The sequence below is a fragment of the Athene noctua genome, chromosome 14 (genome assembly GCF_965140245.1).
Source record: "Athene noctua chromosome 14, bAthNoc1.hap1.1, whole genome shotgun sequence".
NCBI classification, from domain to species: Eukaryota; Metazoa; Chordata; class Aves; order Strigiformes; family Strigidae; genus Athene; species Athene noctua.
In genome coordinates, this window is record NC_134050.1 from 14,083,429 (window position 1) to 14,108,589 (window position 25,161).

Genomic DNA, 25,161 nt, shown 5'->3' on the forward strand with positions numbered 1-25,161 from the left:
AGACAAGAGCTTAAATGAGTCTGTGGCATAGTAGCAGTTAGCATTTTTTTATCAGAGTTTATTTTTGCATTGTTTGAGACGTCTGTCAGAAAAGACTTGTTTGTTTGACCAAAAGCAATTCAGCAGAAACATTAAGGGAGAAGGAAATACAAGACTTTTTGCTTGTCAACAAACTTTTATGCTGAACTCGTTTGTATTTCGTAAATTGGAACTTCTTACATCATAAATGCCACCAAGTTTAAGTCATTTCTGAAAATAAACTGAATAGTTTAGCCACAGCCAAGAAAAGAGAACTGTAAACCAATCTTTTGTTGCAAAAGCATTTCCTGGAGTATTTCCAACCTATACCTATTTTTCTTCCATAGGTTGATGGGATACTGTGCCTGGCTGACATTCTTACTGATAACAGCCATTCTGAAGCTACTCATGCAGAAGCAGCGGCAGTAATTGCACAGATCACCTCTCCACATCTCACATTCACTCAGCATCTCAGCAGCTTTCTGGAAAATATGGAAGAAATTGTAACAGCACTTGTCAGTAAGTTCTTTATGGGACTTTTGAGTCTTTCCAGTTAAAATAATAAGTTGGAGTAGGACTCTCTTTCATTAGAAATATTCCCTAAATAATTGCCATTCTTTCCTTAACAGATAAAAGAACTCAGTCCTTTTAAATTCTGAATCAGAGCATTCTGCAATTACATAATATTTTTTTACCCCAGTCCATATTTGAATAGAATTTAAGCATATTTGCCAAAATAACATCTGTGTGAAATTCTACCATAAAAACCACAGGACTTGGCAAACCATCCTCTTGTCCCATGTCTGTTTGTAGAAGAGCAGTTTCTAATGGTGGCTAACCTTTATGCCAGCTGCATCTTCTAAATTTGCTAGAACTCAAGCTCACCAGTGCATCTACATTTGTATGATACTTCAGAGGAAAAGTACTGTATAGTATATTCTATGAGCATTGTTACCAGAAAATAAAAGAGCTGTCTTTCTTGTCGAGGCCTCTGAACCGTGGTAAAATGAGGCAAAGGTAACAGCAAGCTTTTCCTTAATGTGGCTCAGTGAGGACACTTCAGAAAAATAAGATGATATTACTCATTACTTTCTAAAGAGAGGAATCTCTTGTTTCTGGCACTGTATTCCATCCCTCTCAAATACAAGAAGCTTTCAGTCAAGTGTTCTCTTTGTCTCTCTCATCTAGAAATTCAGTTTCCCAGAGCTTCATGTCAGAAAGCGTAGTTTGGGTCACCCAGTTTGATTTCTCCTGTATAATAGATCAATATGTCTGGATAGATCTCTGCTGAGTCCAATGGTTACAGTTAAACTACAGCACTTCAATTTTCATGCATGTTTTTGGAGTGTTGGTTTTTTTTTTTTTTTTTTTAATAGAACAAGAAAAGAGTATTGTAGTGCCAGTGCCTGAGGATTCTGAAATGGCTGGGAATTATCTGAGATGTATTTAGGCATTCTTTGATATGCCCAAACAGAACTAGTGTTGTAGAAATCAAGGAAAAAATTTATTCCTGATGACCAGACTGTTCTTCAACAACTATTGAAGGTTCTGCCTTGAAGCTGCCCTGAATTCAGTTGGCAAAATTAACCTGTGCTGAGCTTGGTTCTGCTGTAGCTTGACTGCTATAGTCATCTGACCTGACTTATTTAAGGTGATTCTCCAGGTTATTACAGTGTACCACAGTCAAGGGAAAATCTGAACAGCCTATCCAGGAGATAGCAGCATGGGGAGCATTTCACTGACTCTCACTCTTCCACAGGAATTTTAGTAGTATATACTTTGCCCAAGAAATGTGAGCATTAAAAATAGAAAATCTGTGAGTTTGGAAGAGACCTTTCAGTAATCACACACTAGTCTCCTTGTAATATTTATAACTCAGTAATTCAATTACTGTAATATGTTTAATTTTTAAACCATGCTGAAAATCAATTACCAGGTGTTTCAGATCTTAGTTAAAATACATGTGTGCAAGGAATTAAAAGGTAGCTGGGTCTTCAGCGCTTCTTACTGAAGCTGGAAAATATGCAGGATAATCTTTGACTATGGAGAAATAGGTTTACAGATAGGCAACAGGTATACATGCCTTTCCTAAAGAATAGGATATATAGCAGAACTATTCTCTTATGGAAGAGTTACTATTAGCTTTCTGCCTCCTTCATTTAGGTATATCAAGCTTTATGTTGAACAACATTCAGTGGAATGTTCCCTGTAGAATGGCCTACTGTGTAGACTATCCCATTAATTAAATTAATGTTAGAAACACTTGGTTTCTAGGTTCGAATTCACCGTCTTTCCCTGCTTCTATGGTTCAGATGAAGGTGCCTAATGTTAGTATCACGTATAAAGCACCCAACAATGTGACATATTATATAATTGACAGAATTGAGATGATTGTTTTGTTTTGTTTTTTATCTGGATGATTATGAACTTGATCTTAGACACTAAGATTACGAATATAGGTTGCAGATACTTAAATATTGCTTTGAAACCCCTAACCATGTTTTTTGCAATGAAGGAACGACTTTTATTCAACTTATTTTCTGCATTCCTAGGACTGTGCCAAGAAGCCTCGTCTGGTGAAGTTTTCCTGCTGGCTTCAGCAGCTCTTGCCAATATTACTTTCTTTGATACCATGGCTTGTGAAATATTGCTCCAGTTAAATGCAATGAAGATTCTTCTAGCAGCATGTTCAGACAAACACATAGTGGATACTCCATATTCCCGAGATCAGGTGAGTGGTTTCTCAGCAAGATGATGTCTGAGCATATTTGTATTAAATCAACATGTTGCAGTTCTATGTCTCTTTTGACATAGTCAAATGTAAGTTGCTTTCATGTCTTCTGTTCTTGATTCTTTTCAATGTATGGCTCTTTGTTTATCTGCTTCTGTTGCTTTTTATTATGAGCATTATGAAATATGACAGCTTTTAATGTGATTTGGGGAAAAAAAAAAGGAAAATAAAAAGCAAAGTTCCATATTTTTAAGATACTGGAATTTTTTTTCATCATGAAGATGGCTGAACAGTGACACAGAAGCCCAGAAAGGCGGTGGAATCTCTGTCTTTGGAAGTATTCAAAACTTGACTGGAGAGGGCTCTGAGGCAAGTAAGGTATATACAGAGACTGCAGCCTAAATAAACAATTGTCAGTTCAAAGATGAATTAGCTCCAAAAGCTGAATAAGGATCTGATCCTCAGCCCATTGACGTCGGTGGGCTTTGGATCAAGTCTTAACTATGGTAGATGGTTTGCAAGTTTTTCTGGCAAATATTGTTGATGTGCTTTTGCATTTCCCTTTCTTTTTCACCATTTTTTTTTAGTAAAGAGACACAGAAAATGAAAGGTCTGTGCTTATGCACAAATGAAGTCTGAGCGAATTCTTTTGTTCCTCTCAGGTACTGCCATGCACTGGGGTGCTGCAGAGGCACTGCTTATTTGGCATCTCAGTGATGGATTTTTGCTCATCAGAATAACAAGTATGAGGATTGAGAGTTTCAGTAGTTATTACTAAGGCATGGAGGTTGCTAGTCAGCTCTGTTAACCTACTTCTGTTTATGAGACGTTGTGAATATTACTACAAGTCTGTAATTCAGGACTCACAAGCTCATCCCTTTCCCACCTCTGAAGTGGCCAAAAGATGATTTATGGTAGAACTGGGATCTGCACTGCCACAGGAAACTCTGTGTACTATTCAACAGGAGCCAGGCCATGGAAATCAAGGCACAAGGGACCTCATAAACTAATTATTAGTGTTCTAGGGGGGTTACTAGGGTTGTTTTAGCTTATATTAATAGCATTCAGTAGTTTTCCAGCTCAGGAGTGTTTATAAAAAGATGGAGTTAAGCCATAATTACTGTATTGCTCATTGGCCAAAGTCAAGGATATCAGCTGTGGTGTTTGACATGGCTGTATACTATTATTACATATATACAGTTCTTCATGTTCTTTTTTTATTCCTCCTGTATGCTCTTACAGTTTTGATTTCCTTCTTTATTTATGCCCTCATCTTAATTCTGCTGTCAGCTGTGAGTTTGCAGTTTGCTCTGTGGGTACCAGAGCAAGCTCCCTAGTATAAAGAAGAGACATTTAAAGAAATATGTATGACTTTATTAGGTAACAGACTAGTTTCAGGCCTTTTGCAGCTTGCAGGATATCTCATTAGCTAGAGGAACAGAGAACTGAATGGCTTCCTTCCAAGAACTGAGGAGATTTCATCCTCTATAACCCTTTACATTCCTTCTTGGAATGAAAAACTAGATCAGGAAGGTGTGATGTTTTCTGTGGAGTTCCGCAGTAAGTTTCTGAGCTGACTCCTTGTTATTTCTGCAGCAATGGGGACTATAAAATCCTGTCTTGTTCTGTTACTGAGCACATGATGGTCAGGTGGAATCTAAGTGTTGCTCATCTCGTTTTTAAGAGCTGTCAGTGTTGCTAGTCAAGCAGTTTTGGTAATGCAAGAGCCTTAAGAGAAGTCTTCCTTCGAATTCCTGAACAAGTGTGTGTTTGAGTAGATTGCTCACCTTTCAAAAGGGTAGTTGCTTCAGTGTTATATTTGGGGGGGGAGGGGGTATCTGGCAATTAAGAGAGTTTTATGGAATATTTTGCTCTTTAATTTGCTCTGTGCCTAGTTCTGAAAATGAGGAAAACAGTCAACTAGAGAGAAAATCAACACTACAATACAATATTTTATAAGGGTATTCTAAATTGCCATTTTGGCTTTTGAGATATATATATACTTTAATTCCTTTTAGAGACATATGCTAACTTTTCCCATTTTATATATATATATATATATATATATATATTATTATGTCCCAGTTATGTCCCAGCCAGTAGCCATTTGCCTAAGGACATGTAGACTAAAGTTGAGTAGGTTTGGAAATTTTTTAATTCAAGTTTTTATTCTGGAATATTCAATCACTGTGGAATATGTTTTTAAGGACTAATACCCATTCTGAATGACCAAGTCATCCTGACCAGTAAAATAGATGAATTAGAATTAAGCTATATGAAAATTTGAAGCAATTTTAAAAAGGAAGAATAAGGTTCATAGAAATACAATAAAATACGGTCTAATTCTCACAAAATGTCATAAAAGAGCCCCTCAAACTTCAATGCCTCGTTTTTCATACAGGACTTTAAGTAACACAATTATCCTATAGAAAACTACCCAGTATTTCTAAATACATTACTACCTTAGCATTACTGCTGATTTAAGAAAATAGTAATTTGCTAAAATAAACTGAAGTATGCTCACTGTAAGATAAAAATGGGAGAAAGATGACTGACATACAAGACAGGAATAGTGAGTTTTGTTTTCATTTGTGTCATTTTATCTCACCTTTCTAAGGAGAGCTAGCACTCATTAGTTATTACCCTCCGTGATGGTATAAATAAATAACATTCTGCCCAGGAGCTGGATGTTGGATGCATTGTGTGTTGCCTGCAGAAAGTATTTTCCAGCTCAAGCACCTCTAGAAGTGTTCTGTTGTTCTGACTTCTGAAAAGCTTTTGTGTGCAAACGATAACAAACTTTTCCTGCCTTCACTATCTGAAAACCAAGCTCCTTCCTTTCATTTCCCAGGCAGTGTTAGATTACGTCAGGTAAGAAATCTAGAACTGAGTGCTGGACTTAAGGATAAACAAGATAGTCATTGTCCATTTTACAGAAGCATGTATTGCTTCTGTAACCAGCAGTATTACATTGAGATTGCTTAGTTTTATAATAAAATACCTTGTATAAGAGTTGTAAGATAAAGCAACAATTTCCAGATACCTTATTCTCTAGTTTTGGGTCAAAATGGATATGAATGTGCCATGTTCTTTTTTGTGCTGCAGATAACTTATTTTCTGGTTAGCAGGGGTTTTTTTTACTTCAAAGGAGCATCAAAATATCCTTTCAGAAGGGTTCATGCCTAAATTCAGCAGTGTAATGTATACAGTCAGATGTCCTGATGGAGTTTAAGCACTGTCAGAAGAAGGGTTTAGCCAAAACCCTTATCATTCAGGGCCTTGACTTTAACCATCATCTTACACTCTACACAGAAAAATATGAAATATGTATGTTTATGCACAGTATCTTTATGTATAATAAAATTTTTCTCTCTGCATTCCCACTTGTCTCTTCAGTGTTGCTAGTATTCTCACCTTACCTGTGAAGTTGTGGAGGTATAGTCTAACAGCTTCTGATCTGTTATTCAGGCAGACAAAGAATTAATGTACAGCAAACACATCCATTTTAAAGTGGTTATTTCTAGGTCTAAAATCAAGGAATTATGTTTCCAAGAAGTTTAAGGTGGAGAAGGGCTTTTAAGTTGGAAGGAGAAAATGGAAATGGTTGTTGCTTTTTTCTGCAAATTCTTTCCTGTTTTCTTGGTGTTTGGAAGATGCTGCAGGCTCTGAAGCTGAGACCTTCTGTCTCATTTAAGATTTGAAACCCTTAATACTATTCTTTAGGTTCCACATCCTTTTCTCTGCTCTTCCATTTATTTTTTTTTGTTTCCGGGGCATTTGTATTTTCCTTTTGTTGTCTTTCTCCCCCTTTTTTGTCTTATATGGGAGATCGTAGGGTCAAAAGGAGAGCAGAGACAGATGTTACTTCAGCGTAATGAAGTTTTGATTTTTAAACGTTGTGTCACACCCAGGGGAAGACTTTAAAAGGATGCTTTTAACAAGAAGAATATTAGCAGGTCTTTTAGATGTCTTGACAATTCCTGCCTGCATGAAAGGAACTAGCAGTACTACTTCTCAATCTGAGTTTCCTGAATACTAGGAAATTTATTACTCCCTGTCAACTGCTTTTTGTTTCCTACAGCTGTGCATTGGTGTAGGCCAAATTGTGTTCTGCTCTAAGGAGACCAGATGTCTTGGGTGTCTTCAGTTGATTGAGTCAGTTTCAAAATCTAAGAAGCTTTCTAATATATGAAGGAAGTCTGAGGGATGGTTATTCCCTGCCCCCCTGACCCGATTTTTATCTGAAAGGCAGAAAACTGTGGCTTCGGAAGTGAGGGAGGAGAGACACTCTCGCTCCATCACTATTTTAGGGTCATATGACCTGTTTTATGGGACATGCCCATTCACCATGTGACCCATGCAGGATGCATTTCCTATGTGCTTAAAAAAAAAAAAAAAAAAAGTGAGAATCTGGTTAGTCTGTCTATTCCTTAGCTACATTATTCAGCAATATGAAGTAAAGTAAATTGAAATGCAGTAAAGACATCCTTCATTCCAAAGGGTAGGCTTCCTTTAATTTTAGTCTCTATTGCTCTATCATTCTAAGAATAGAGTTCCCTGACACAGTCTCAGACCTAGACCTTGCAAGCAGATCCTGTCTCTAGCGGATATTATTTCATTGGGATGTTTGCTTCTTCCAATCAGGTGTCAGGAAGACCTGTTGATTTGCTTATCTAGGTATATTTATTTCTCTGTTTTCAGGAAGAAAACTGAATTCACAACTACAAAAATGCCTATCAGAAGCAATGAGAATTAAGTTTTCTATTTTAAGCAATATAATGTCTCAGAGAAAATTTCTAGAGATCTCTTAGCCAAGATTTTTCTCTCAATAAATAATATCCTGAAAGGTTGCTCTACCTAGACTTGATGCAATGCCTGTTCTTGGCCGGTGCTGTATGTACTCTTTTGCTGTCTCCCTGTGGATTGATCTTGAATCGTGAAGTTTGAATGGTTTTAGTTTACATTCAGAAACAAAGACTCCATCTTGCTTCTAATTAGTTGTCAGATGCACCTTTGTTTCTGACGATGGGTACCTGGACCTTCGCAGACACATTCTGATTTGTCCTTTTGTCATTTATTTGAACAAATTACAAAATAGTCTTATAATATGTAGAAAAAAGAGTTTTACTTAGTGATGAATCAGCCTTAAAAAAGTAATTAACTAAGAGAATAAGTGATGCTATATTGATCTACTTTGCTACTCAAATTCCATGTTAATTCTCATTTTGAGCTTGTGTCTTTCTATTTATGTTGGAACTGTCAATAAAAGCTTACTGAACAGTGTGCCTTTGTTACCAATAAAGGTATAGTAGCATCACCTCTGTAGACACCTCCTCCTCCCCCAAGTGAGGTAAGTGACCTTCAAATGTGGAAGATATTGCCCCTTAAACAGGCTAAAATGTGTGCTTTCATCTTCCAAATCCTATTGCATCTTTCTTCCTGAGTAGCTAGTTTCACAATAATGAGAAATACTTTTAGATCATCTTAAATATCCTGTTAAGGGAAAGTTATCAAAGAAGCCTTCTGTTTCTTATGTGCTTTTTATGTTTAAATCTCTTTGTTAACTAAAGCATTTGAGATTTGCATTCTCAGTGTATGTATCTTAGTTTATAACAAAGAATTTTCATTTTGTGTTTGCTTTTGCAACAAACTAATGAGCATTAGTCACCATTAGTTGTTTAAAAGGAAGTGTTATTGTAGTGTTAGTGAGTACATTTTTTTAGCAAGAGAATTTCCAAGCTGACTGTTGCTCTTCAAGAGGTTTTGAACAAATTATTTTAAAAGTTCTTAATTAACCATGGTTTCTCAAATGTAAATCACTTTTGACAACTGAAATCCCTATGGTTCAGTGCAAAGCAGACTTCACAACTGAAAAGCTCATCATTCATAAATTTAGTATGTGTGAAAGGAGTAGAAGGCAACCAAGTGGAACTAAAAACACTTTTCAAATTATAAAAATAGATTTTGTTTGCTAGAGTAACCAATAAGATCAACACTGTCAGTTTTATAATAATGGATTGTATTGACACTACAGAGAGGTATCTGTGTTTACTATCTGTTTGTTTATTTTGCCTATAAATTTTTAGTTAGATTTTAGATTAATTTCCAGGGCAACTGCAAGACTAGTAACATGATGCTGTACTGACATTTGAAAAGTATGAAATAACTCTATTAATTTTAATTTTATGTATTAAATAGGGAAATTTTCCATGGATCTAAAGGGGTTCCCCCCTCCCCACAAATATTCCTTTATACTTAGTTCTCCAACAAATCATTTAAAGGTGAAATTTCAAAGCTTCTTGGGTTTGGGTATGATTTTTTTTAAGCTCTGAAAGTTACCTACTTAGTCTATTAGTCTTGTGAAAAATCTTACTAGTCCCAGTGGAACCATCTGCATGTTAATATTTTGATAAGTTGGTGCCTCTTCAAAAGGTGCTAAAACATGAGCTGGTCTAAGAATTCTCTTCCTGGCATGTTGTATTTTACTGTGTCTCACTACTACGTGGTTCAGGTGTGTAGTGCGTAGCACATATTAACAGGTGAACCCAGGATAAACGCCAGAGGCCTGTTCCTCTGCTTCTTTTAGTAGTGTAAATCATGTGACACTGACTTGAATAATTCAGCTTTCATCTGGTGGTAAACAAATATATTAGTCCAGTATTTGTTGATCAAGTCTATTTTTTCTGTGGTGTCTATTACCACAGTCAGTGGTGTTAGGGCTGCCAGTTCCCACAGAGAAAGCTGCAGCCACCAGGTTTATCAGTCCTGCCCTAGAGAAGCATCTGCAATTTTTTATGGATCTGGATAACAGAGCATGGACTAGCCTGGATTAGTCTCTTGGATAGTTCTGCTAGAACACAGATATTGGAGATGCACGGATGAGGATCTGGCTCCAGAAGATCTGCCCAGCAGGCATACAGGCGCTGAGGCAGGGAATTATGCTGAACAGGATCAGTTCTCGCACACATGGTTTTGAAGGGAGTCCGCTTATAATCCTGCATTAGGTTTGGCAATAGAATATGAGATCAGATGTTTAATTTGAAAATTCCACATATGATGAAGCAACTTTTTTTTTTTCTTTTCTCTGAAAGATCTCAAATTATTGCTTAGCAGCACATCTGCAGATCCCACATCTCAAGATATCACTAGGGTACTGGAATTTGTGGGTGGCTTCAGCACAGACTTTCTGCATGGTATGACAGCACTGGCAGATGATCAGAGCTCATGTGTGCTGTCTTCAGGATATGTTCTTTTTTATACTTTGAGCTGACTACAAGTTCATTGAATGGCTTTAGGAATCCAGAAAAATGGCAAGAATCATACATTGTCTCAGGTGCCAGTCCTTTATAATCCTAGAGTGTAATCTTTTACAAGAAAAGTCTTCTACAATTAATAAAATTAATGAATAAATAAATATAATAAATTAATAAATAATGCAGTTGAACAGTGAAGATTCAATGTTAAATATTTTCAAATCTTTCAAAACAATTTCAATTATGAAAGGGTTTGGTATCTATTTTTTTCCTGTAATTTTCATCTATTTTCCTGGTGGAAGTGAGGCTTAAGCAGTTCCTTTTTTCTATACCTGTTTGTGTTCTTCATGTCTCACAATAACATCTAAACAGCTTTGCTGATTCAATGGGACTTCACAGTTATTTTTGAGGGATCGCCTAAGGCTTTATGAAATTTGGAGCCAGATAATGGGAAAAGAGAGACCAAGATAAAGACTACAGTATGAGCCTGTGTATCATTAGACAAAAAAAAAAAAATCTACAGTGGGAGAGATGCCACTGGAAAAGTTCTGTTCATGGTTTTTGACCAACTCTAAATTCAAAAGAAATGAGACTTCATTAATACCAGTGCTCATGGAAGTGCTGCTTTTCAAAGCAAATTGAGTCTACATTTAAGTTTGTGTTTTTCTCTAGAGTTTATCTTCAGAATTAAACTTCCTTGAACTTTGGCCTGTATTGCAGAGGGTATTTTTGTGTAAGCTGCATGCATGTACACTGTATTTTAAAATAGGCAAGTATAGGGGTGTTGTGGCTTAAGACCGGCTGGCAACTAAGCACCATGTGGCTGCTCACTCTTCCCCCTGTGGTGGGATGGGGAGGAGAATCAGAAGAAAAAGGTAGAACGTCATGGGTTGAGATGTGGACAGTTTAACGGGACAACACAAGGAGAGAGGAAATAATAATAACAACAATAATACTAATAAAAGAATGTATAAAGCGAGTGATGCACAATGCAGTTGCTCACCACATGGAAACTGATGCTCAACCCGTTCCCAAGCTGTGAGCCCTCCTCCCCCTGCCAGCTCGGCAGTTATGTACCGAGCAGGACTCACAGGGTAAGGTATATCCCCGTGCCTAGTTCAGGTCAGCTGCCCTGGCTGTGACCCCTCCCAGGTTCCTGTGAAAATTAACTATCTGAGCTGAACCTAGGACAAGGGGAAATAGCGCATTTAAAGTCAACTCTATTCAGCTTGCCTATGAGGTGTTTACATCATGCTATTTCACGTTATATCACAGGAAAATGTGACTTTTTTGGTGAAAGAAGAATCTATCCATATGGAGTGAGTGAATCTATAGTTTAACTGCCTTTCAAGTCCTACTAAGATCTGAAAAGACAATCTAGGTAGAACTTGATGTTTATTGATAATAAGGGTCTTTTATAAACCCCTCTGAGAATGTTACGTATAAACCCATTCGGCTGGTTCATAAATACATTGCAAAATATAGGGGGCCACGTAATCAACGCAAAGGAAGTATAGATGTAACCTCAAATGATTTTTGGTGTCAAAAGATACAGACAAAATATTTTTATGTGTGAAAATACTTATTAGACAAAATAACTTGAAGCAGTGGAATAATTGTCATGTATTCAAATTGTGGTTAATTGAGTTCTTCATCTGTGGCTTAGAAAGCCACATGGGGTACAGATTCAGCATAGAGGAAGCAATTTTCATTAACAGGATATAATTTAGAGTGAGAAAACATATACACTCTGCCTGAAACACAGTTAATAATTAATATGGAATAAATACACAGACATATACTGAGTTACCATATTTCTACCTGTCACTCTGTAGAGTTTCAGCAACTCATTTGCATCCTAAGTAAGTATATTTATTCAGAGAGATGACACTGTAACACTACCTTCAAAAGTGGAAGACCTTTATGTCACAGCATCAAAAATGAGTCATCCTTGTTATTAAAATGGCAAAGTGAGATCAGAATGGTGATTTGATCTTGTGCCTACTTACATCTAAGAAGTTTGTTTGTTTGTGAACTGACGCTGTACTGTTAAAAAGCTGATAACCAGTTCTCAAATTGATTGTTATTTTTGAGGCTGATCAGTTTTTCTCAACTAGAATAAACTGAAACATCTTAAGAAAGAATATTATTTCTATTTTGTATTCTAATGACCTATAACTTTTATTATTTGGTCTCTCACGCTGCATGTGTGTGCACGCAGAAATGAAGTTATTTGAAGGATAAAGTAAAAAAGGATATCTTGCATGATGCATGAGAGAAAGTGTATGATATCAATGATATCAATAACAGGAATCTGTCAGCAGCTTGCTGCATCACTTTAAGGAAACTGGGTTACACCCAATCTTGAAAACAGTACTATTTTGGATAAGAAATTCTGTAAATCAGGATCTTGAAATGTGCTTCTGTTGGTACAAAACCTAATCTTGGCCTTGGCTCAGGAAAGGTATAAATGGATTTTTAAATCCAGCTCATTTTGGGACAGTGACTTGACATGCACACAACTTATGGTTTCAATAAAACTGAAAAGTATTCCTTAAATACTCCCCTGAATGAAGGCTCAAAACCCCAAATTTGTTGGGAGGATTTCTCAACATTCTAGCTGAACCCTGAAGCAGAAAGTTAGTAATAACTTAGTGCTAGTGAATGTGTGCTAGTGCTGGTTCTTAGTCCTCGCTTTATGTAAGCAATGCCAGAGCTGGAATGTGGCTTCAGGATTGGTTCTTGAGGGGGGGCAGCATTTCGCTGAATCCTTTGCATGGCTCCAGGCTTTTTTCGGTTGGTTGGTTTTTATAAATTTCTATCTTCCTCTTTCTACCAATTTGACCACAGAACAAATCTGCTGCATAGATCTCTATATGGCAGACTTCTGTGCGTGAGCATAGGAGCATGAGAAAAGAGGTTTTACATTTCTTGTCCGCATTTCAGTTAGCAGCCATATGTAAGATAAAGACCCCTGAGAAATCACAAAGGTAGGAATAAATTGTTCAGTTATAAGAATGTTTTTAAATTTTATTTGGTTTGCCATATTTCTGCCATACTAATTTTATAAACCACAGTGCTATTTAATATTATGAAATTGTAGGGCTGTACTTCATATTTCCTTCTTATTACAGGTGGTAACAATATTGGCAAACATGTCTGTCTTGGACCAGTGTGCTTCAGAAATCATTCAAGGAAATGGTATGTATTTTAGCTGAATTATATTCTGTATTTGTTTGTTAAGAATGTGGGTAGATGGGGAGGTAGTGGTTACAAGGAGAAAGGCTTCACTAATAATACTTCATTCTTGCATCTTGTCTCTGCTGAATATTGCACATTGCTGCAGGGTGCGAAATGAGTCCTTGGGATGGTTATATGTAACTGAAATAAATTACCACTGCTTTAGAAAACTTTGCATGCATGACCATATTGCTAATGTTCCGTGTGTGTGTGTGACTTATTCATAGATACGAAGCAAGGTAGTACAAAGTGTTTCAACAGCCTTTATTCTGGTAATTGTATAAGGTGGCAATTCTTACACATTGAGAGACATCACCTGATACTGAGCCATGCATACCTGCATTTTGTGTCACTTTTTTCACAAGTATTCATAAGTATCATAAATGTTGAAGCATTATGTTTTTATTACTCTTCAGCAGTTGCCAGTTTTTTTCCACACTTCTATAAATATCGTATTATGAGAAATTCATTATGTTGAAAAAATCCTAGGTGTTACAGGCCCACCAGAAGTCTGAGAAGTTAGGGTAATAATTCTGTGGATAAGGATACAGGAACTGCCTTATTAATACACCTACCAGTAAATTCATGGCCAAGCAATATAGACAACCAGCTGCTGCTTTTTTTTTTTTTTTTTTTTTTTGGGAGATATTAAGTTACAGTGAAGCTTCCCATGTATTGCTTTTTCTGTCCTAGGAATATCCCTTCTACACTTTTTAAATTAAGGTTTGGATAGGAATGGTTTGAGTTTGGATCCATTTGAATCTCAGACATGGCTGACTGTAGGTGGGAGAAGGAGTTTCAGAAAGCACCTACATAAAAGCAGCCTTGAAATAGAATTGGCCAATTCCCATGTAATATTGGATTTAGATGTTTCTTGCATTTCAGTGGAAAATTTGAGCTCTGTGCACACAAATATGACTGTCAAGGATCAGGCACAACTAATTTGGTTGATGTGATCCATGTGTGCACAGACATAGTGTGCATTTGATGTCCTTGCTAAGGTGGATGGGTGTTGCAGTTGGAGACCAAATGACAACATGTAGGTTGAATGGATCTGGATACCAAAGCGGTTATAATCACAGATATATGCAATGTTACAAATTACCTGACTTCCCTGTCCCATGCAGAAGACAGTGCAAGGAGGGGGAGGAGCAAGGCTAGTTAGCATGGTGGTTTCTTAGATGACCTCCTGGTTGCATGGAAGGGATGGGGCAGTCCCAGAGAGAGGGTGGTCAGGTTCACATGGCGGTTCCTGCCATGCTCCCGGTCCAAGCTCCCTGTGTTCCTGGAGGTTGAAGGGGTGGTCCTGGACTTCTTGGTGCAGGCACATGGGGCTGCCTTACCTACCCTTCTAGTCTTTTCTAGAAATGCTTGGTAAGACCCTAACGCTTCCCAGGACCCTAGGTGTCTGTGATTATAAGACAGGTATTTTCTACCCTGTTGGTGGTTTGTCTGTTTGACTTGTGCTGTTGTGTTTGGATTTGCTGTTGTTAGCACTCACAATCCAGAGATGCCCTGGAAGCTTTTGCACTCCTTTATGATTAACACATTGGCTACCCTTGAGCACACCAAAACCCATTTTGTTGCTTCGGACAGGTGTTTGTTCACATTTCATCTACTTCTGCTGCAGCAGAAACTTGATTTCAGGTTCATGAAGGAATACTAACAGCTATGCCAGCTAGGCCTATCTCATGCTAGATACCAAACAGGTGAAGATATACATGTCAAGCACAATGTGATGAAGTAGAGTTTGTGTATACACTCTGTAATGGAAATTCACACAGAAGCATTTGCCCCAGGCTTTTGAGAAGGGTTGACTCTCACCTTGTGCATAAAGGCTTTTTGTGTCTGCCCGATGTTGTAATAATCAGGTGCTGGTCAGAAGCCAGAATCACACGCTGAGAAGGGTCTTTGAATCCTGGAGAGTTTAGATATGTTTTCTTCTCAACTTTGACTTTTTTGTATGTCAATTGATTATTATCTAGCTGCAGGATTCTGATGCTAATTCTCTTAATTATTTATGCAAATGTTCTAACAGTTAAAATCCTCTGACGCTACCTGAAGTAATCGGAATACCTAATAGCTCATGGAGTCTAATAGCACATAATTGTCCTTACATTTAAAATAATCTAGAAAGTAGAAATCAGTACAATGTCATCTGTTTTTGTGCTGATACAATATCAACTCCTACAGGCAACAATAAGTTAATGAAACCATTTTGGTATGGATGATGTTGTCTCTTCTGAAGTGAACATTAGTTGCACTGTAAACTTCAGCAGGCAGCATTCCTTCATTTCCCCTATTAAAGGATTCTCCATTCTAAAATACCCTTAAACTGTTTGATGTGGGAATTTTTAAAGGCTTGCTTAAAAATACATAAACTGAAAAAAATAAAAAGTTTTAATTTCCTGTAATTCAAAGCCAAACTTCATGTAGAGACCTGAAGTATGTCACTACAGATTTTTAGGTTAGTGATTACCTTCAGGTTAGTTTAGGAGCAAATAAAAAATTGCATTTTGTTTGACTGAAATAGATTTCTGAAATCTAAAATACCAACTTGTAGAGGTGTCAAGAAGTCGGAGGAGGGAAGAGGTAGTGCATTTTGTAGTTCCAGAAGTTCTGTAGCTTCCTAGTGAAAACAAACTTATGCTCAGACCAGATGTGCCTGAACGTCGATGGCCAAATTGCAGTCCACATTTATGCATTCTTCATGCCCTATTTGGACAGTGATTGGTCTGTATTTACCTAGCTTGCTTTTCCCTTTACTTTTTTTGACTGCGTTTTTTGTTGGAGAGAGGATAACAATGGCTCTTGCATCCCTCTAGGTGTTCAGCTGTTAATGGAGATGCTCTTTGAAAGATCATCTTCAGGAAACTCAGCAGAAGTTGCAGCTTGTGAGCGAGTCCAACAGAAATCTGCAGTTACGCTGGCACGACTCAGCCGAGATCCTGAAGTGGCAGATGCAGCCGTAAAACTCAGCTGTAAGGATGTATCACTAGCTTAATGGCAGCCTGAAAAAAGAGGAACTGCTAGTCAAGGAGAAGCTCTTTTTAATTTTTAGCCTCACTTGGTACACTTGATGGAAAAGGTTCCCTATACAGTCTGTCCAGAGTGGCTGAGGAGGCTCTGCTAAATGAACCTCTGGCTCATTTCCCAGAGGAACCCAAGGTGCAGCGTCCACTCAACACACAGCTGTGGCACACTGTGCCAGCTGACAGTGCAGCCTCCTCCATGCCTTTATTTAAACCCTTGTGTAGTCTTTGTGTAGTCAGTGGACAGAAAAGTTGGATCCCTGCAGGTAACAGGAAGAAAAATGTTCTTTTGGCTGGAGTTTGTTAAGGGTGTGTGGGAGGATTGATAGGGAAGGGATGGAAGTCACAATTTCCACTCTGAAACAGCAACGGCGGGTAAAAACAATACATTTTGTTTGTTTGTGCTTTACAGCTATTCATTCTGACTGCTCTGAACTACATAGCTCCATGGACAGTCCCTTAAGTATTTGCATATCATCTTTGCATTAGAGATCACATATAAGGAAGATAAATACGAAACATCAAAAAATATACCTCATCTCAAAATAAGGAGTTTGTTTTTCTGAATTATTTCTCTTGATATTCTTTTGTGCACTCAGGTATTCCTCGCCTAATTAAACTTTGCAGATCACCAACCGAAAGAAATAACAGTGATTCTGTTTTAGTGGCATGTCTGGTAGGTATATTTTAATCTTTCATGCTTATCCTGAAAAATGCAGAAAAACCAGCCCTTTGAATTTCAAAATTCATAAGTATTGCAGGCATATTTTAATTTCATGCCAGGGTGTCCTGCTTTTCCCGTTAAGCATAGTCCTGTACAGTGTCAATTATTTATCCTCTGATTGAAGATTTAAACACATAAGGAAAAATGGTTTCATCTCACGTTATTGAGCACTAAACAGTTTCACTGGAACACTTGAGAATTTAAAGTTTCGGTAATTCTTAAGTTCCATTCTCTGATGATGCTGTTTGCTGAAATGAGCCTTGAATCACAGGGGTAGCTGCTCTTTATCTGCACAAACATATGTGTGGAAATATTAATGTAAAGTGGCCAAAGAAAGGAAAGGAGACTTCTTGCTTCCACTACGATCCATTTTTTTCTATTTGAGTCTCCGAGACAAGGAGTGGCCAACAGAAAGTTAACTTCTCTGCTTTGGAGAAAGATCCCAGCTGCTGGCCCTGCACTGGATGGACTGTGAGCCCCATTCAGCTCTTGGGGTTGAGTACTTTCACCTAGCACTCTGTGAGAGGAAAGTGCTCTGGGGACAAGGGCAATGTAGGGTTAGGAGATAGGTTTTGGTGAATTTGGTTATTGCGGCTTTGATTAACAGCTAGCTTTGTACCAGCACATGAGAAGTTCTGTTTGTTTAAGCAGGACTCAACCAGGATGAAGAGAGTATAAACGTGAGCATAAGAAATCCTGTGGTTATTCGTCATATGTGCCAAGAAGGCTTGTCAATCCTCTATGTCTAGAGCAGAGGCCACAGAGTAATGGCAGCAAACCAGACTGTGATTTTTGTGTCTCAATGAAGTTGTTGCTGCACATTCCTTGAATTCAAGCCTATCACTTGAGATGTTACCTGCCTGTCTGTCTCAACAATTCTGCTTCTCCTGATATTTTAGTAACTCCCTGATGACACTTTCTGATAAACATGTGGCAGAAATAATTGTCCTTGAGACATAAGCTGCTTCAGGCTCTGACAGGTATTGTCGCTAAAGACTGAGGACTTGTACTGTTTGGTATGTTTAGCTTGATTGTTTACTTTTTGTTTATTTTGAAGCAGGTGATTGACTCCTGTGTTAGTGCTGCATTGACAAACAGCACAGAGATAAGCTGATCACAACTATCAGACCTTACTGACAGAAGACAATTTTTGTTTGTGAGGAAAGCCAGCCTGCTTTCCAGTTGCATCTGTCATGTCAGGTTGCTAGAATGTATGTAATTATTGTATAATTTTTCTCCAGTGAGAAAAATCAGTAACTTCTTAGAAGGGAAGAGTTTATAAAGATAATAGTAACAGTGCAATTTCTATTGTGCACTCATAATTGGCCTCTTTCTACACTAGTATCTAAAAGATTTCTGTTATGGGCACTGCAAAAAAAATCAGTAGCAAACATCTTCTGAATCAGATGACTTATAGTTCTCATAAATAAGACAAAAGCTGAGAGGAGAGTTAAGATACAAAGAGGCAGTGTGAGTTGCGCAGCAGATCAGAGATAGGTTTAGAATCAAAGTGCTCTAACTCTCACCTCTGTGTTCTTTAACACTGCACTGTCCCTGCTGCTCAGATCTAAGGGTAATGTGCCCCAGAAGAATTGTCATGTAATAGCTGCATTTGAGGGGAGATTCTTCTAACAGATGTGAAGACAGTAATGAGAGATTAGCCAGGTAGAAAAGTCCATAGACCTGCACAGTTTAGTTTTGAGTCTTGGCTGTTATTTAGAGATAGTTATAATGGGTTCCTGCTACGAACACCTTGTCAAAGCTTAACAGTATTAAAGTTGTGTTGTTTTGTTTTTCTAGGCAGCCTTACGGAGACTAGCAGTTATGAGTCCTGATGGGCTGGAAGATTCAGATTTTCAGCAGCTAGTAAAGCCCAGACTTGTGGATTCCTTTCTGCTATGCACAAATATGGAAGAAAGCTTTGTATAAATGTGAGCCAAAAACCTCTGAAAAGTAATCAAGATGATAGGTATACAATAAGATAAAACACATACAACTTTATTTAGTTTTAGTCCTATTGTTATTTATGAGTTATTTATTTTAAAACCATGAACATGTGATTTGTAGGAACAATGAAATAGAACGGTCAAACTTGTAGGAACAATGAAATAGAATGGTCAAACTTGTTTCAGTGGTCTGAAAAGGTAATTTTTTATTTTATTTTCCTGCCAAGACACATCAACAGACCTTATCACTGCAATCAAAGAAAATGATGTTGTCATGTTTAATATAGTTGTATCAAGGTAACGAAGCCAAGAATATGGTGCTCTGATGTTAAATGCTTCTAATAATCTTTTATTGCTGATATTTTTCTACAGTTAGAACATTTTGGAGCTTTTTTAAGAAATGCTTTAGTCTCATGCATTTGCTGCATTAGAAGAAAACTTAAACCTTAAAGCTACAAGTATATGCTTTGAAATGAAAGGGGTGTTAGTCCGAGTCCCATCTTAACTGTTGTTACTTTAATAGAAATATGAAAATATGTAAACGTGAATATTTGAGAAAATTTTTCAGAAAATTTTCACTGTCTTGGAATGATCATAGAGGACACCCTTACACTGTATAAAGATGTATTCCATCAGAGGATACACACTGGCAGACAACTCTTTTATTTACACTTAGTGAAATATCCTAAAGAAATTGAGAGAATTATAGACAGATCTTTCTGAAATCAAACACATGTCATCAATGTGAAGGTATACACATAAGATTTAAAATCACTACACAATGATAATTTTCTCTCCTTTCCAAGCCTTACAAGAACTGGAAGAAAGCATGTCCAAATATATTTTTAATATGCAAGCTAATACTTTTGTGAAAAGTTGTGCATGTATACACCAAATAATCAGAACAGATAAATTAATTGCAACTTGTTTTTCCATTTTTCTGTTTTTCTAACTAGTCCTGTATTTCTAAAACTGTGAAATGGGACTTTCAGGAGCTCTTGGAGTTGACAAAAGGAGATTTTACCAGTGGATAAAAAACATAAAGAATAGAGTTGATTTTAAAATAGATTTTTAAAAATGAGCATTCCTCCTAAAATTTGCCTTTTCCTTTCATCAAGAAACCGTATAAATTTAAAATTACTCAACCAGCAATATCTTGGCAGTGTTTTTCCTCCAAACTTCTTACAAAGTTCTCTGGAGATAAAGTATATGTATTTTTTTCCTGATGGCTTGCAACTATTGCTCTGGATCACTTTATGATCAGCAACTTTAGGGCACTAGGACATCTGCCAAAAAAGTAAGTACATTTCTTTACTGTACTTACTTTCTAGATATGTTAAGCAACTTAATTCATTAATGTTTATTTAGTATTATGTGGTGTTTAGATGACAGGCACCAGGAAATTGCTCAGTTGTGATTGCCTTCTGCATTTTCTGTGTCTGAGAAATCTGTCCTGCTTTAAGCAGTGATACATGGTGGCTAATTTTCTCCCCTTGATTATATGGGTTAAGAAGTCTCTGCCTTAACATTTCTTCCTTGTGATCTCTTCATTTCACTATGAGTTCTATCTCGACTGAAGTTTTAAACATTAGAAAACATACAATGACCTCTGTCATAAGCAACTACTCAAAGATGTGTTGAATCAGATGTTTCACAGATGTCATTTTCTAGTAAGAGCAGAGATGACTTCTGTTTTGCTTACTTTGAGACAGCTCTTTAAAATTCTGAGATTGTTAAGATATATGGTACTGTACAGCTTTTAAAATATTATACAAGTGACGGACTTGTCAGTTTCCTCACTAAGCAGAAATACACATATGAACCATGGATGCTTTAAATGGCAAAATCAACATTCTTTGTATAAACAATGAACTCATAAATGTCATAAATGGGTGGAGTCTCCATCCCTGGATGTAATAGTAGGGTCAACATAGCTCTTAGGGACATGGTGTAGTTGGGAACTGTCAGTGCGAGGTTAATGGTTGGACTAGATGATCTTCAAAGTCTTTTCCAACCTAGACGATTCTGTGATTCATAAAGAACAAACTCAGTAAGGTCCTGTTGCTCTCATGCTGATAGTGTGATAATCCCTAATAGAATACAACACATCAAATTCTGTTGTGAATGTGCTGTACCAAACCTCATTCTGTCAGCTGCAACACCAGAGATAAGAGTTTGAAGATGGGGTAGGGTTTATTCTGTAACAGGTAAGGTTAAAATCTCATCTAAAAAAAATGGCCACACATGTAAAGTGAACTGAAGTAGCTCTTAAGTAAATGCCATTATGACCCATACTGTTTTAAAGCCATCTCTAACAGGTCAAATACTCAGTGAGCCGGCCAGTAGCAATGAATGAGTCTAATTTGCTCTCAGACACAATTATGTGATTGATTTTCCGACAGATACCCTCAATCTGTAAATATATGACCATAATTCTAGGCCCATGTTGTCCATTTACATGTGTTTATATTATGAATGTGGCTGTTTACATTAGAGAAGAAAAATACATGTAGGTGAATCTCATATTTGCGGTAGAAAAATATATCTTGAAAAAGCCAGGTCAAACCTGTTATCACCTAAGTGTCATCGAAACCATTTTTGCTAGGTCTGAATTTTTCTCCTAAAGTTGTGCACTTTATTTTTGTATATGCTAAAGTTTATGAGAAAATAAACATACCTCTTCCTTTCCTCTTAATTAAGTTGGAAATAAAAAGTACTTAAAAATACTGAAATATTATTTTCTCATTATTTCTGAATGAATTCTGGATTTAAAATGTTTGCTTTAGAAGTGACTTTTCAGTTTTTAAACAAACAAAAAAAAGGAACAGTTTAAACAGAATAAATGTTTGATTTCAGTGTAGTGTGAAACAAAATACTTCATATCAAAAGATTTTCACTAAAACATGCATTTTGGCGGATCAATCTTTGGACTCCCTGTGTATATAGATATACAACTAGTAGAGTGAGGTAGAGAGTACGTGTAATACATTTACATATCAATTCATATATGTGGACTCATTGACCTATAGAGGCTGCATGTAGGTTAGCTCTTAGCTTAATCATTCTGGAAACTGAATGTTACGTTTGTCCGAAATGTTGTTTCATGTGAATTTTTCTGAACTTTTTAGATTTTGTATGAGATTAGAAATGTTAGACAAACGTGCAGTGAACTGCAGGGCTCTTTGTAACTTTGATTTACATTCCAGTGACTTTGGACAATGTGTTCAAATTTGAGCTTTAGTTTGAACTGTTTACAGACGTTAGGGGCCCAGACGTTTCATTTGTAGAATAAATTTTTTTTCTCAGTTTATTTTGCGTTTGATACATGAATCTTTTTTGTGGAATGTTACTTCTCTGATCTGTTTTGTTTAAAATAATATTTGTATCTACAAGAGATAAGATAATGTTGTGGTAAGCTGGATGCCTTATCTATTTTTTAGGCTCACCCGTTAGTATCCAAAGATGGGACTTGGTCTGTACGGTGTCTCATTGCCTTAGTACAGGACTGATTCTGGTATCACATATGGCTTGTTCCAAATATGTATGTTGACCATCTCCTTTTAAATAATAGCAATGAACCATTAAAGTAACACTGGCTTTTGCATTTTGAGAAATCTGCTTTGATTATCAGTTTAAATTTACATTAAACTTAATGTATTTAAAGTAACACTCTAGACACTGTAAATTATTCACTAGTGTTCTCATTTTTAAGAGGAGAAAGGGAAGATGGCACTGAGCATTAAGGTAGGTCTAGAGTGAATTGTTCATTTGAGTTAGAAGTGCTTAGCTGATGGGGAGGTGGATGAATAGTTTCAGCTCTTGACAGGCTAAAGAACTAGGAACAAGGAAAACACAGTGACATCTATTTCAGATATTTACACGCTTTGCAGAAATCCTTATCTCTACTTTCTATTTTGCTCTAGGGTCTGAGTTTTTCTTTCTCTAGCTGTGACAAGCCTCTACCTCTTGGCAGTGTTATTTGTATGATTGCTATTTATCTGAATAGAAGAGAGTTAAATTCCAAGGTCTGGTCCTGCTAATTGGTATATTGATAAGGTTTTTGCTGAGTAACTAAGTAACAAAACCAGCTTGTTGAATAAATACACTCTAGATCACCTAGAACAACAAAAAAACATTTATTATTCCCACAACAGGAAGAAGAACCATCATATTCTCCAGAAAATTTGAGAGAAATATATGTATAATAGTCTGCTCCCAGGTATTGGTACTTTTACAAGCAGACTTGCTAAGAGTTTACCAATTGATCAGTCCCCTGCCAAATAATCACTCAAAGTAATAAAGGAAAACAACTAGGCCTACAGACAAAACACTGGGAAATCAAAGATTTCTCTCTTTCCTTTTCAACAGCCAATCAGTGACTTTTTGTTTTAATAATTCAAGTGTGTCTAGAACCCAGTGGACCCTATGGGAAACCAGTGCAAAAGAAAAAGTGTAGTAGGTAATGCTGCTAATTTGCTTTACAGGGAAATTAAAAGGGATCAAATGGCATGAAGAAGGAGGTGTGTCTAAAGTGGTACCTTTTCTATCCCTGTTGTGATCAACTGTGTCACAAATGTCTAACTGAAAGGTACACTGCTTGTACCATTTTCTTCAAGCTGTCTGGATATTATCATTGTCTTTTAACTAGCGTTTGGCCATACCCTCCACAGCCTTTAGAATGTGACCTAACAATGCACATGTCTTCAAAGTAACTTACTGATTTGGGTGTATATAAAGATTCGGTTTGATTTTTTTTTTTTTTTTTTTTTTTATACCACGTAATGCAAAAATCTTCTTTTTGAGTAGTTCTGGAAGGATGTATCTAGCAAGATACATCTGTTATGTATCATCAGGTAAGGCAAAGTTTATGATAAATCGAGAAGATATATCTAAAAAAGGATCGAGAAACAACCATGTGTGTTTTCACTTGAATCAAAAGAATAATTTTGGAATGAGCCCAAATCATCTAGGGAAGCCTTCACTGAAGCTATGGTAAGTCAGCGTGCCTGCGCTGCAGTCAAGAAGAGCCAGAGCCAACCCTCAGGTTTCAAGATTTTTTCTAGAATTACAACTGTAGAGATCTAACACATAAAATAATAAAATCTCACAATATGAAGCGAAGGATAAATGACTTGTAAAATTTTGCAGTAAACACAAACGTTTAGGGAGTATGCTTTGTAGGTTAAGCAGCATGCTTGTTTACATGTGCTTGCTTCCACTTCTAAAGCAAGATACTCTGTCACGGCTATTTACTTTTGTACTGCTTAACTATTGAAAGGGCCACACTTTTTTTCAGAGCAACAATTATTTAAATACTTTAGCCCATCTTTAGGGATAGATAAACAAAGAAGAAATTAAATAGTGTGAAGCACTGCTGATCATTTACATGAGTGTCTCATCCTTAAAATGACACAAATTTTCTGTAATCAGACAGACTAGTTATTAGTTTACAGTATCTGCAGTAGAAGAAATCTATCACGTGCTTTACTCTAGGGGGAAATTCTCATCTGTTTTGAAGTCTAATTCTGTAAGTACAGTCCAGACCAGCCTTCTGTAGATCATAGAAAGAAGTGGACAATTCTTTCTTTTTGAGGATGACTGCCTAAGACAGAGAGTATGCATGGAACTGCATATTATTTTTTTTTTTTTTTTTTTTTTTTTTTCCCCCCAGTGGCTATGGAAAAAGGTGCTGATGATTTGTTTGGAAGAGATGTCTCAACACCTCAACATCTAAATGTTAGTTCAGAACATGTGAGATGAATTCCAGACTCAGTCTGGAGACAAAAGGAAGGCACTTTTTCAGCTGGGGTTTCATGTGCTGTTTACACATCAAATACAATTCCCATCAAAGCAGAAATTTTTGCAACATCAGACTCTCCCCTTGAAATGACTAAGTTAGACATTATTTTCTTGTTTGGTATGCACTAGATGATGACTCCTGGTTGCCAGTGTTGTAAAACAAGGAATAGCTGGACCATTTCATTCAGCTCAAAATATTATACCGGATTATACATTTCTTATTAGTAAAAAATCTGTTTGCATTTAAAGAGAGGGAGAAAGAAAATGGGTCACAGGACACTAACTCTGAATGGTTTCCCAAGTGAGCTATTCTGGACAATATATGAAATACCACTGAGATAATAAATGGCATTGCACATGTCAGGAAAGCTACTATGCACCAGAAAACAGACACCCTCTCAAACCCAGTATCCTTTTT

The 25,161-nt window shown here is 36.9% G+C and overlaps 1 protein-coding gene across 8 annotated transcripts in view; it reads left to right on the plus strand.

Annotated features, from left to right (window-relative positions):
- Window positions 1-22,712, plus strand: part of INSC (INSC spindle orientation adaptor protein) — a 125,752-nt gene extending 103,040 nt beyond the window's left edge. For 6 of the 8 annotated variants that reach the window (XM_074918281.1, XM_074918283.1, XM_074918282.1 and 3 more), the window contains 6 exons: window positions 366-537; window positions 2,571-2,749; window positions 13,137-13,203; window positions 16,068-16,223; window positions 16,874-16,950; window positions 18,799-22,711. In XM_074918281.1, the coding sequence (XP_074774382.1) occupies window positions 366-537; window positions 2,571-2,749; window positions 13,137-13,203; window positions 16,068-16,223; window positions 16,874-16,950; window positions 18,799-18,927 (780 nt within the window). In that variant the 3' untranslated portion in view covers window positions 18,928-22,711. Of the gene's footprint in view, window positions 1-365; window positions 538-2,570; window positions 2,750-13,136; window positions 13,204-16,067; window positions 16,224-16,873; window positions 16,951-18,798 lie in introns of all 8 variants that reach the window. The other 2 variants (XM_074918284.1, XM_074918277.1) reach the window with 1 other exon arrangement.
- The last annotated feature ends 2,449 nt before the right edge of the window (window positions 22,713-25,161 follow it).